Source organism: Anastrepha ludens, chromosome 5 (assembly GCF_028408465.1).
Source record: "Anastrepha ludens isolate Willacy chromosome 5, idAnaLude1.1, whole genome shotgun sequence".
Lineage (NCBI taxonomy): Eukaryota > Metazoa > Arthropoda > Insecta > Diptera > Tephritidae > Anastrepha > Anastrepha ludens.
Genome location: NC_071501.1, coordinates 111,123,525 through 111,137,207, shown reverse-complemented (window position 1 = coordinate 111,137,207; position 13,683 = coordinate 111,123,525). Strand labels below are relative to the sequence as shown.

General features: G+C 31.9%; 1 protein-coding gene across 22 annotated transcripts in view; it reads right to left on the bottom strand.

The window, feature by feature from the left end:
• The window catches only part of LOC128863236 (myosin heavy chain, muscle), a 48,480-nt gene that overhangs the window by 34,378 nt on the left and 419 nt on the right, over positions 1-13,683 (bottom strand). For 3 of the 22 annotated variants that reach the window (XM_054102291.1, XM_054102295.1, XM_054102307.1), the window contains exons 1-6: positions 9,842-10,081; positions 6,372-6,746; positions 5,190-5,333; positions 1,687-2,067; positions 1,502-1,565; positions 1,318-1,416 (exon numbers count right to left, since the gene is read on the bottom strand). In XM_054102291.1, coding sequence (XP_053958266.1) covers positions 1,318-1,416; positions 1,502-1,565; positions 1,687-2,067; positions 5,190-5,333; positions 6,372-6,575 — 892 coding nt within the window. In that variant the 5' untranslated portion in view covers positions 6,576-6,746; positions 9,842-10,081. Of the gene's footprint in view, positions 1-674; positions 779-1,317; positions 1,417-1,501; positions 1,566-1,686; positions 2,068-5,189; positions 5,334-5,607; positions 5,752-6,371; positions 6,747-9,841; positions 10,085-13,683 lie in introns of those variants that run through there. The other 19 variants (XM_054102300.1, XM_054102301.1, XM_054102296.1 and 16 more) reach the window with 12 other exon arrangements.

Here is a 13,683-nt window from a genome sequence, read left to right as displayed (position 1 = left end):
AATTTGATTAAAGTTTACTTTTACGTCGAAGCTGCATTGAGTACAAAAACAAACTTTAAACTTTTCACTCAAAGCTTTAGAATGTCAAAAACAAAATTCGTGTTGGCCAGTATAATCAAAAACACTTCCTGTTCATTAATGTCGAGAGTGAAGGAGAGGGAGTTCACTAATGTGCGCTCTCTTGATCAAATATGGTTGGGTTAGGGATGTTCAATGCACAGGGGAATGTATTTCGCTATCGATGGACTCTTTAGGGTGGTATGCAATGCATATTTGTGAACTGTGGGCGGGGCACTAAAAAAGCTGCAAGCTAACTACAGTACTTCGAAATTGATACAGTCGTGCACTATATAGTATATTTAGTCTACAGGTTGGTGGTGCATTTACAGTGGTGCATTTATACAAAAAACAGAAAAAATTAAAAAAAAAATAAAAACTAAAAAGGCAAAAAATCACGAGCTCAAAAGTAGAGCCGGGCTATTTTGTTCTTTTTTTGTATATATGCGACCACATTTAATCGATCACTACAGCTTAATAGTAAATTTATATACGAGTATATACAATATATAAAAAAAATTAAAAAAGAAAAAATTTACAATATATGTTAATGGTAGTACGAATTCAATCAAGTATAGAATTTAACAAAAATAAAATAAAAATTTGTGGGAAATTACATCGGTCAATTGGAATTCTTCGTTATCATCGATACTGGCGACTGTGACCTTGCCCTGAGAGACAATGTGGTAATCGTAGACGTTATTGGACAACAAACAGTAGGCTGAGGTTTAGTTTGATATTTTATATCATTTGTAATTAGGGTGTTTTGTTTTTTTTGCATATTTTGTTTGGTAAAAAGTGGAAAGGTAAAAATTGAAGAATTTAATATTATTATTTATATAATAGGTGAAAAATATGTGTTGTGGAGTAGGTGTAATAAATATGTAAAAGTGTGCATAAAAAATAATATGTGTAGTTGGGGGTGTTTGTGGGGTGTATAGGATGGAGGAACAAATGTGTGAATTGATTTGGTGGTACGAGGTATGGGTTTGTGGATTCAAGTGTGGTATGTAGTCTACTATAAATCTAAAACTATAAAAAAATATTTAATAAAATCGCAGACATTTTGTACTCTTGTAAATCTCTGTACTTCTGTACAACGCTTAACGGCACACTTTCGTTTAATGTGCACTGAATGTTTTGTTTGATGATGAGTTTTTTTCTATTATGAATATTTTTTATGATGGTTTTGAAAGAGACTAACTTTTCTGGGATAAATAAAATGAGAATGAACATGAAAATGAAATTTTATTGCTATACCTTTAACGCCGGGAACGGAACCAGACATGATCTGGTAGAAGATATGGTACGAACGTTCCAAAGATTGCTGAGAGATGACACGAGCTTTCTCCAACAGATCTGTAGTTGTAAGAGAGTTGCAGAGAAAAATAAAGTTAACATTTGCCAACCAATAACAAAGAAACAGCAAGTTAGGTAAACTTACAGGTCTCAATATCAGCACCAGCCAGTTTACCACTTGGACCGAAGTGAATACGGATGAATTTACCCTAAACAGCAGCAAGTGATGAGTTAGCAAGTGTGAGAGAGAGGGAGAATAATAGTGTTGTGTGAGTAAATTGTGTGACTTCTCATTTATAATATTTTTTTCACTAAACGTGCAATACTTACGAAACGCGACGAGTTATCGTTACGCACGGTCTTAGCGTTACCGAAAGCTTCAAGTACAGGGTTAGTTTGCACAACCTGATCTTCCAGGGAACCCTTGTTCTTTTGCGATTCATCCTTCTTTGTTGAGGCGCCGACAGTGGCGAAGTACGCAATTACCTTCTTCGTGTTCTCAGTCTTACCAGCACCAGACTCACCAGTAATCAACATAGATTGATTGACGTGGTTGGTCAACATGTCGACGTAGGCACCGTCAGAAATGGCGAAAATATGGGGTGGCACTTCATTACGGCGCTTGCCACGGTACATCTTAGCGCAACGGTTGGTATATACGGGGTAACGCTTGTAAGGATTGATGGCAACGCAGAAAAGACCGGAGTAGGTCTGTATATCGAATGAAGAATTTTTTGGAGAAAAATTGAAATTTATTGATTAGTGATTACAATTTATGTGAAATTAATTGCAATAAAATAAAACGAAAGAACTACGAAAGGAACAAAGTGGAATGGGGGAGCATACAGTATGAAAAAATATGAAATTTTTCTTTGCGCGACTGTTGATGCATCGGAAAAATGCTATCAAACGGTCAGCAGCGAATGGAGAATTTAGCAGTAATACAAACATTTTCGAAGCCTTTTTGTGGAGAGCATTCAAGATCATCCACCACAAAACGACACCGGCAATGTTAAAATTACTGACTAGGGGAAATGTGTGAATGAAAGTGGAGTTTTTAGTAGAGAAATTTACAATAACTTAAATTATTGTTAGCGCTATAACTATGACATATTCAAAAATGGGGTACGTATTTTATAAATGAACGATAACAATTAACGATATTTATTGAAATGTTTTGCATTCACTTTTTTGTAGTTTTTTGTGATAAAATGTCAACTCTTTCGAGTATTTTGTTGATGCATTCATATGATTTGTTGATTTTATGTTGATATTTTTTTATAAATATTTGATGTTGCAAACTCAATATTGCTCAGCTCAAAGTATTGGTTTTTTTTTGTTTTGCTTTTTTTTGTTGACTTATGATGGTTTTATGTGGTGTTTCATACAACTAAGTATATATGTAACTCTTTGCATTCCATTCTCATAACAAACGAATACGAATTTGATGCGTTGCATGCCATTGTTTTCCATCTCCGCGCTTGCCAGGAAACACTTAACGTACTCCTTTGGACGCAAAAGATGTGATGTAGTGGAGGTGGTTGTGGTGTTGGTGGTTGTGGTTGTGTGGGTTCAAGTGTATTATGTAGTGGTTTGGGATGTGGAGTGCAAATTGTGTGTGTGTGTTCTAAATTTTTTTATTTTTTTTTTGTTGGTTTTCCATGATGTTCGATTTTGACTGGGATTTATGGAAAATGTGTATGCTTGTGGGGGGCATAGAATATGGGGGTGTGTGTGTGTGTAGTGTAATGTATCCAATGTGATTTTTCCAGTTTCAGTTTATCCTTATGCTGGGTTGTGGTGGTTGCGTGCATTTCGTGCTTTTGTTGTGTTTTTTTATGGCATTCACTGATGAACTGGTGAACAAAATTGCCAAGAATTCGGCATTTTATTTGATTTTGGTTTGGTTAGTATGTGGCGTTGTTAGCGCGTACGAAAGGAATATTGGGTGCTAATGGGCAGTTGGTTAATTGGTTATATTCGAAAAGATATGGTGAACAAATATATGTGTAGCTTATTTTTGGATAGTCATTTGGATAGTCATCGGAAACGACTGGCGCGCTTTGCTCAACTCGGTCAAAATCGCTTCTGCGGTTAGCGCGTTAATCAAGAAGAGAAAAAGATTTGTTTGAGAAAAATTTAATTACGAATATTTTCTGCTTAATGTCTCGAATTCAAAATTAAAAAAAACAAATTTAATGGAATTTTTTTGACCATCATTAACGCAAGTTAATTTTAATTTAAGCGCAAATGTTTGTATATTTTGAAGGAGGAGCTAATTAATTTTCTTTATTTTCTTTAATAATTTTCGTTATTCTCCTTAACATCATATAAATGACTGACATACATACACACAAATATGTACGAGTATATCTACGTGTATTTTATTGGTTAAAATTCAGAGTTGGAGTTAATTTCAAATTCTTTAACATTATTTTCTCAAGGCAAATTCAGAAATTCATTGCAGCAGATTAAATATATTGGCCATTTACAGGTAATAAAAAATCGAGTCAAATTTTTTTTTTTTTGAGTACTAATAATTTGCAAAACTTCTTCACTTGTGAAATCATATATTTTGAATGTTTGCGTATTTAAAAACAAAAATAATTTTATAATTAAAAAATTAAAAAGGTTTTCAGTGACAAAAGTAGTTTGTACTTTAGTTAAATTTAGGACTGGAATAGAAAAATTTGTATATTTGAATTTGTGCATATTTAAACAAAATAATTTTATGATTCAAAAATTTTAATTTAAACCTAAATCATTTTTAGAAATTATAAGTTATTTCAAATATTAATATTTATTTATATTATTATTTATTTTCGAATTTTTAGAACATTATTAAAGGGCAAGACGCCCAAAGCCAATTGCACATAAAAATAAAACAGATTCGAAATGCTTTAGTAAATGACATTTCCATACTATTTTCCTATTTATAAAGCATTCTAAAACAGTTTTATTCTCAATACAAAAGGCGATTTTTTTTTATTTCAACGAAATTAAATTTTTAATATAAATTTTTAAAACATAATTTTTAATATTCTTCAAAAAGTTAGTTTTCTATTGTGTTTTTTTTGTCTTCGGAAGAACTTATTTTTCAATCAAAAAAGAGCTTATTTTTCAATATAAAAATATTTTTATAAAAAAGTTAAATCCTTATAATTCACTTCCCTCCATTTATACAACCTTTTGTTAAAGAATCAGAAAATTTTATTTAAAAATTTGCGACGAAAATGTCTTAGGAATTATTATTATATCTATTATATCTACACATATTTTTCGACAGCAAACAATTTGTGCAAGGAATTCGAATATTTTATTAATTCAATTTAGTAATTTTTTTTTTTTCGATATTACAATTAGTAGAATATTTTTTTCGTGTTTTTTTTCATTTTTTTGTTTGTTTTAATTTACTTTTTTTCTTAAATTGAAATAAAATATTTTCATTCACTTCCTTGCCTCTAAAGCCGTTAGCTTTGTAGTCTCAATTTTGCATTAGTTTGACACGAATAAGCACGAATTGTTTCTCTTTTTCCTCTAAAACAAATGTTAGTCCGCTGCTTCTATGCTTCATTTTGTTTTTATTTTTATGTGATAAATGAGTGTCATGAATTTTGTTGTTTTTTTTTTTTTGGTGATGTTCTCCATGATTTTTTGTGTGTGTTTGTGCATGTGACAGTTCCACTACAGGTATGGACAATTTGTTTCATACAATACAATAACAATTTACAAAGACAAGTAAACAATCAACAACAATTACATTCAAAGCAAACATTGCAGGTTTATTGGAACCCTGTGCATAAGTGCATGTAACCGGTTCCAGCCATACTTACGTAGATAAGTTTGTTGTAGTATCTCTGTCTCAAGTTATGGAGTACAGAGGCGTCGTTCAAGTATGTCAAGTTGGACATATCCTCAGCTTTTTCGTATTTTGGAGGATTGACTTGTTGGAGCTGATCTTTCTTGAAGTCTTTCGTCTTTTGTTTATGCGTTACATTTCAAGTGTTTAGTATTTGATTTTTTGTTTTTAAGTTATGCACCCGAAATTTTTTCAATTTATTCATTTATTTATTTTATATATATATTTTTTTAATTTTTTTAAATTTTTTTTTAAGTTTCAGTTATTGTAATGCATTTTTAATGGTTGGTTTTTTAATTTTTTTCAAGGGTAAGTATTTTACAAGTGGAGTTCAGAGAGAGAGAGAGAAAAAAAAGAAAGCTAGATTAGTGTTACGTTCTAGCGGAACTTACGTAGATCAGTTTGGAGTAGTAACGTTGTCGCAAATTGTGCAAGACGCAAGGCGTGTTTAGCACAGTCATGTCGGCCATATCTTCGACCTTTTCGAATTTCGGGGGGTTCGTTTTTTCAACCTTATCGGCCTTAAAATCTTTTGTCTAAAGTTGTTTTTTTTTCAATGTAGAAATGTAAAAACATTAAAAATTTGTTTATCTTTGCACAATAAAAAAACTAATTATGCGCAAAAAATATGTTTAGTTATATTCTAATTAAAAAAAACTGCTAAACTATAAAGCCAAGTTAAAAAGAAAATTAAAATTGACTAAAACGCAAAATGGAATGGCAATTTTCCCAGCACTAATTCAAAACTGCATTTCCACGTTTTAATTTTAAGAACTACAATTTTTTAATTTCAATTTAATTTCAAAGTTCTCTACAACAAAATTCAATAAAAGCAATACTTTTTTTTTAAGAAAAAAACTTTCCATCGGCAACACCAATTATCTAGCCGTTGAAACCTTTTTCCAACAAGAAAAAAATTTCCAACTACAGAATCCTATGCGACTGACATGGAAAGTTTTCTTATTAGCAAAATATTAGTTAACTCGCATTTCCTACTGTTAATTAATTTCTACTCTTTAATGTCTTTTCTTTGCTACTTATTTTCTTGCAACAACGAACAACTACTTCGCAAATCGTGCGATTTCTCTTTTTTTTTTTGTTTTTTTTTTTTTATTGTACGCCATCTGCATACGCCATTGGTTTACGCTTGTTTTACCTCACCACCGGGCAGGCCAACGGAGACAATGTCACCCTTGGTGGCCTTAATTTCACCAAGAAGATAACCCTCCTTCTCATCGGGCACCCAGCAATTCTTCTTGGAGTCATAGGGTTTCGATTGATCGATACGTCTTTGTTCCAAAGACACGAACAGGTATGGCGTGGGATCCTCATCCTCTTGGCTAGCAGCTGGCTTCGGCATCTTGGTTAAAGATTCGCTTGCTTCTTAACAGAAAACGTAAATTAAATATGTATTAATGAAACTCGAGTGAGAGTCGGGGCTTGAGTGCAAAATTCGTGGGTTTTTGCTAAATTATCCTTCTTTTCAATATTAGATTGAAGTGTTTCGCGTCGTCTCAGCCCAAATGCTTCCCTGTAAAAAGAATAGAAAAAGAAATACTTTTTATAAGTTTTGTGTGGTTTTATTTGTGTAGTGCAAGTAAAGAAAATATGCCATAGAATAAGAATACAAACGATGGTGGTTAAGGTAGTATGCGCTAACGGTTCTGACAATGTCTGCCAACGCGATCATAAGAGAGTTTGTACAGAGAGAGGATTTTTTTCTAAGCTTGCTGAAACTGTTTTTTTGTGTTCATAACAAATGCATTGAAGTTATTAATTTTATTACTATGAATAATTGGACAAAATTTGTTTTCAGACATTTTGGTTATAGTTACATACAATTTTTTTAATAATAAAAAAAAATTGCAACATTAAACAAAATCAAATGGAATCATGATTTTTATTTTCCGATTTTTACTTCCGAATATTTGTGTAACCGCTTATTTGCAATTTAGTGCAATCAACTTTTTATTGTTTTGTAAAGACTCAATTCTTATTATTTTGAAATTTAAGTTAAATAAAAGCCAAAAACGTTTAAATAAATGGCGTTGTGCGTCAATCATATTTGACACTTGTGAACTAAATAGGCGGAGTATACAAAAAGACAAGCAATGGAGCGCGTAAAGTTCAAAACAAGGATTTCCATCACTCCAAGTCATTTTTTTTTTTACTTAGTACAAAAGTTATTCAAAAACAAAATTGATGATTAATTTTGCGCCACTTTGCACAATTGGCGTTTACACCCTTTCTGGGTGTTTGACCGAGCTGCTTTTCTTATTTTTGGCGTGCGTCTTAATATTCTCCATATATGGAGGAGCCTACATTTTCAGGCGCCTTCGAATAGTTTCTTATACGGAACTTTTTCATGGCAGCAAAACAATTAGAGGTTTGAATTATCTAAGTAAGCTGAGGAGTGACTGCTAATGGAAAATATCTTTTCTATCATTTAGCGTTTCATTCCGAGATTTCGAACCTGTGCGCTTTCGAATGTTAGTCACGCACCAATCCATTTGGCTACGGCAAATGAAAAATTATTTTGATTGCAATATTTTCAGCTTTCAGTGCTTCAATTAACTTATTCCAAATTTATACAAACTATTATTTTTTCCAAACTACTACCTTTTATATTTTAATTATTAATATTTTTATTTGTTGTTTATTAATTTTTTTTTTTTCATTATTATATTATATTTACTACATATTGTATTTTATATTGCTATATTTTTTAATTATTAATACTAGTAAAAGTAATTATTTTCTTAGTAACTACAATTAACCATCCATCGTCTGTTACTCTATTAACGATATTTGCTTTGATAGGTTGTGTATTTCCTGTGTGGCAGCTGATTGTAACACATCCCTCGATCTTAATAAGAGCGAGAGTAAAGGCCAGTTATCCCAACGCAAAACGCAAGTGCGTGAGGGAGATAGATGAAAAGAGAGATTACACAAAAAAGCTATTATTTATTACTACTTTGACCTACATAATTCACAAATATTTTTTGGGTCAAGATCGTGAACAAATCGAAAATCTTTTTAAACAATGCAAAAAAAAAAAAAAAAAAATACCAAAAAAAACAAAAAATCACAAACAAAGTCCCGTCCAGCTATAAATAACGATTTAGCATTTCATGATGTTTCATAAATATCTGCATAAATACGGTAGGTTTTCTTTTAAGCACATTTCCAATTAAGTAAATATGCATGATTAGCCAGCCCATAACACACTTGGCCAACTTTTTAATTGTTATCTTTTCCGTTTTTCTTCGCCGCCACTTGTAATCGGATAGTTTTTCGCTCATTTCGTTTGCCATATAAGCAGCAAAAGCTCTCTTCGCCGCATTAGCCTGTAGAGAGCGATCTTTTACTCGCTCTGTAATTGCCCCCAAAAATGGCCATCAATATTTTCAGGTGTGCACAGCCTTTGCTAGTGCAGCACGATTATGTTAAGTATAAGGGGAAGTGTATTGGTGAGAGTGCGTGGTTCATGACGAAGTTTTCACTTCCGAAGGCAGGATGTGGATTTATGTTGTTGTACTCATTTACTGTGCTTTGTGTGACCCACTACAGGTAACGAGCCAGTCTCTTGTTTGCCATTGTTGCTGCTATCTCTCGAAGAACTTAGAGCATAAGCACACAAATAAGCAACAACTAACATGCGCTTACTCAACAATAGTCAGGATATGAACCAGTTAATTACGGCGGAAAAGCGCCACCACCAGCAGCGATGTGCTCTGCTCGGCAGTAGCTGTCGTTGCTGTTGCTTTTGTAAGCGTGCATGTGTGTGTGTGACTTGTGTGGGTTGCTGTCTAAAAATACCACATAGCGGTATTGCACACATCCAAACATATGTGTGTGTATATATATATGTACGCTTGGCTGCCACGAACACCTTTCTATAAATACTTGAAATATTTTAATTCATATACACAGATATCTACATATATACAAGTATGCATATGTATAGGTGTGTATATCTGTATAAGCGTCTATGCGTTTGAATTCTCGTTTGTAAATGTATTCGTGTGTATTTGTGTCTGTGTATTGCCATTTTGGGGCGGTGGTGCAGCTGTTATGTAAACCTTTCGAAAATTCGCAACATTTCCGTTAAAAGGCGGAAAAATGATAATTTAAGTGATAATTAAGTTATAAATGCAAAGTGCCATGAGCGAAAAAAATTTGAAAAATATTGGCAAGAGTCAAGTAGAAATATTTTTTTAAATAAATTTAAGATATGCTGAGAATTTTCGAATTCTTTTGTGGCACTTCGTAGACGTACAGTTTAGAACGTCTTCTGCTTAATCGAAAAATTATGTAATACCGCTTTAATTTTATGGCAAAATCTAATTGAAATTCGTTGACCCAACACAAAAACAATTGATAAACTCGCTAACGCAGATTTAAGCACTCGAAAAATTTTTAATAAGAAATTTGATTTTTTTTCTTCAAAATATCACTACATATTTACACTGCTTTTATTTGATTAAATTATTTATTTTTAATTTGCATCATTATTTTAGAATTTTTCGTACACAAAATTTAATTCGCTTCCATATAAAAAATTTCAAAAACCACTTTGCTCCAAATAGTTTTTTGTCACTACCACCAAGAACGTTGCCCACTTACTTCACGCTTAGGCAACGGCTGTGTAACAATTGATTCTCACTTTTCTACGAAAATTGTTTTTAGTTGTTCATACAAAATGTTCGTTTTTTTGTTTTTTTTTTTTTCAAACAAAAATCAACACAATTTTTTTGCTCTGTAATTCGTTTTGAAAAAAAATTAATCCGTATAAGAAATCAGAAATTGTTGAGTTAAATTCTTCGCTTTCTAGCCGTGTCCGCACAAGAGGAACAGATCTAAAACGTCCGAGTTGCGAGATCGCAATGAATTGGAAAACGCGAAAATTTGTCGTAGCCGAATCTCTAAACGAATAAAAAAAGTCTACTAAAATACATATGTTCATACGTTGAACTAACGAAAATGTTTCAACGCCAACAACGACAAATAATTAATAGCGCACCAAAGCTGCGCGGTTTTCAATACACAACGCGTTATTTTTAAAAAATTTTCGGCATTATTTCGAAACCGACCACCATATGCGCATATACACATGCATTAGCTTTGCCCATATGCTGGCTATACAGCCACACATACATACACATGCATAGTTGGCTATTCTAGCACACGAGCGAGTGCGAAAGCTATTCGGCCGCTGGTCGCTTGGCTGATCGCCGTTCACAGATCGCCGCCATCCATATACATGCATGTTTGTGTGTGTGTGTGTAAGTGAACACATTCATGCTTAGAAATATTTCTATTTCTATCGCGCTCTTTCACCTTGCTTCTCCTATATATATGTGTGTGCACACAGTGTTGGTTTTTTCCCTGTGTGTTTGGCTGAAACTCTCCTTTTGCCTTTGGAAGCGTTTTTTGTTATTGTATGATTTAAATTCTAATTGTTTTTGTGATTTTTTCGAAATATAGTTCTTGTTTTCACGCAGGTATGAAATCATGACATCAACGAGTTCATTTTAGTTGCCAAAAAAGCAACCCTGCCAAATTGCCAAATAGCTAAAATCTAACTGAATTTTTCAAAACTTGTTGTTGTTGTTGACTAACTAATCTCTTTCTTGTTGACTAGAGTGACTACATATGCACATACATGTGGTATTATCTTTGGCACAAACATATGCATGCACGTCTGAGTCTTTTTTGTTGCTGTCCACAGTAATTTGGCTTCACCTACGTGCGGTTTTCGTATGTGTTTTTGGGATTGTTCTATTTTTGAAAAAAGCTATTGCATAGGTACACACAATTTCTCCATAGTTAGCGCAAAGCGGAGAGGGAAAACAATATTTCGAAAAAATTTCAAATTTTAGGGCTATAAGGTTTGAAATATTGCATGAAATATTTCGAAAGTGCCAACTTTCTGCTTCTTAATATATTTGTGGTTATTGTGTTCTCGGTTTCTATTAAAAATGGTGTAGACTTTCATATGTCGTTAAAGACTACCAGGAAATTAGTTTATTTGTTATAAAATATAAAAATGTCCTTGACGGTAAAATAAAATTTCTATACTTATGAGCGGTTCTATAATGGGGGTATGCCTTTCCTAGAAATATAAAAATATATGTAAACATGAAAGTTCCTATAAGTTTGTTCATAAAAGGAAAAGTGTGATTTGAAATGCTTTTTCAAAATCAAAAATACCGAATAAAATAATTTGCTTTTGGTCAAGTTATGTTGCGAAAAGAATTACAATTCATAGCAAAAGTGAGACGAAAAAAAACCAAAGCATAGCATAAAATTCAATTTCAATATTTGCCTTTAGAAGTTTATTCATAAAAGAAAAAAGTTTATTTAAATTGCTTAAGTAGAAAAATTTTATAGAAAGGTCAAATAAGAAGCATTTTAAACCACTTTTATTTTTTAAGACAAAAAAAACCATAATTCTGCAGGGTTCCGTAGCTGATGTATAAAGAAGTCCCGAAATAGATTTTAAAAAAGTAACATTTTTATTCAAATATTTAAAAAAGTAATATTTTATTAATTTAAAGTCAAAAAGTTAAACATTTTATTTTAAAATTAAAAAAAAATGAACTGTATTTTATAAATTGCAATCAAAAACCAAAATGAATGAAAAAAGTAATTTTTTTTTTAATTTAAAGTCAAAAAGTTAAATATTTCATTTCAAAATTAAAAAAAAAATCCAGTTTACAAATTTCAATCAAAAACTGAAGGGAACACTTATTTAAATGAATATTCGGAGAAGTAATATTTTTTAATGTAAAATAAAACATTTAAACATTTTATTTCAAAATTAAAAAAAATCCGGATTCTATCAAAAACTGAAATTAATATTTTTTAATAAATATTTAAAAAGCTAATATTTTTTTTTTTTAAATATAAAAAGTTAAACATTTTATTTTAAAATTAAAAATCTACTTCATAAATTTCAAGCAATAACTGAAATGAATATTTTTTTAAAATTAATATTTAAAAAAGTAAATTTTTTTTATTTAAAAATTGAATTAAACATTTTATTTTAAAGTTAAAAAAAGTCCACTTTACAAATTTCAATAAAAAGCTATAGTGAATATTTTACGTTTTCCACAAATGCTTTGTTCTCATTTTAAACACAGTTCGCCATCTACCACCTGTTGCTGGCTGCTAATTTCCTATTTTTTAACCTAATATCTCTGAACTACAATTTTCTAAAGCCAAATTCAGTTAGAGGATACAGAAATACTTATAAAAATCTTCTTGAATTGATTACGAATTCCATTCTCATAGCAAAAAAGGAGCGTACGTTTATTCAACTTTAACTTTCTGTCGTTTGGTTTGCAGGCCTTAGCTTTGTTGCTGTTGTTGTTTTGCTGAATTAAAAATAGATTTATTTCAATAATCTTTCTATACTCTGCTTCACAACTCTAATGAAACTGCAGCTGTAAAACTGAATATGCAAACCAGAGTTCAAAGCTACCGGCTCACTTCCCTAAGCTGTATTTGTGCTAGCGGATTCCATAAAAAGTCATCAAATCTCACAATTCGGTAAAGCCACAGTGACTTCCTCGTAGCAGCAGCCATCTTCGGTCTATACTACAAATAACTGAAACCTGTTGAAATTTGCTCGCCCCGCTAATTAATGTCAGCCCCCCTTTTTATTCAATTTCTTTCCTTGTTCTCAGCTTATTGTTGCCGCATTGTTCATACACTAAAAATATATTCTATATCTCTTCAGTAACTGATTATCTAATCAATCCGTTTTTCGTGTATGGCTAAGGTCATACGATAGCTTTCATATAACCTCAATTGCGGTCGTTGATACCTGAGAAATTTCGGGTCGAAGAAAAATGTTTTTTTTTTACTTTTCTGATCAATTCTATTGAGTGAGTTTTCAATATTTTTAGTTTCAAATTAAATCATCTTTTTTTCCAAGGTTTTGGACAACTATTATTTTTTGTGTGTACCATATCGATTGGCACATCGTATTGAGCTCTCTAATTCAGCGCTATATTTCGATCAACAGCTCATAAGTTTCTTAAACCATTAAAATCTTTAAGCCTTCAAAAATTTGCATTTGAAAGCATTTTCTATGTATTGCTAGTTTACTTCATAATCAACGCCCACCGCTTCAACGGCTTATCTAACCTCAAATCTCAGTGGTAGAGGTCTGTCAATCGGAGACTTTTTCTCTCCTAAAATTTTATCTAAATCAGCTGTGCTAAGCCGTTCTCTTTAGCATTGAACTTTTCACTCACTATTTGGAACTTATAGGGTACAAGTATAAATAATTTCATTCAAAAAACAAGCAGTGCAAATTTGCAATTCACAATGAAAATGTTTGCGCAATAAAAATCAATATCATTTTTAGGATTGGAAGCATTTTGCGGCCACGACGTAATCCATTGGTTTTGGCCTGTCTTTATTTTTGGTGTGCATTTATTTTTTCGCTTGCATCAATT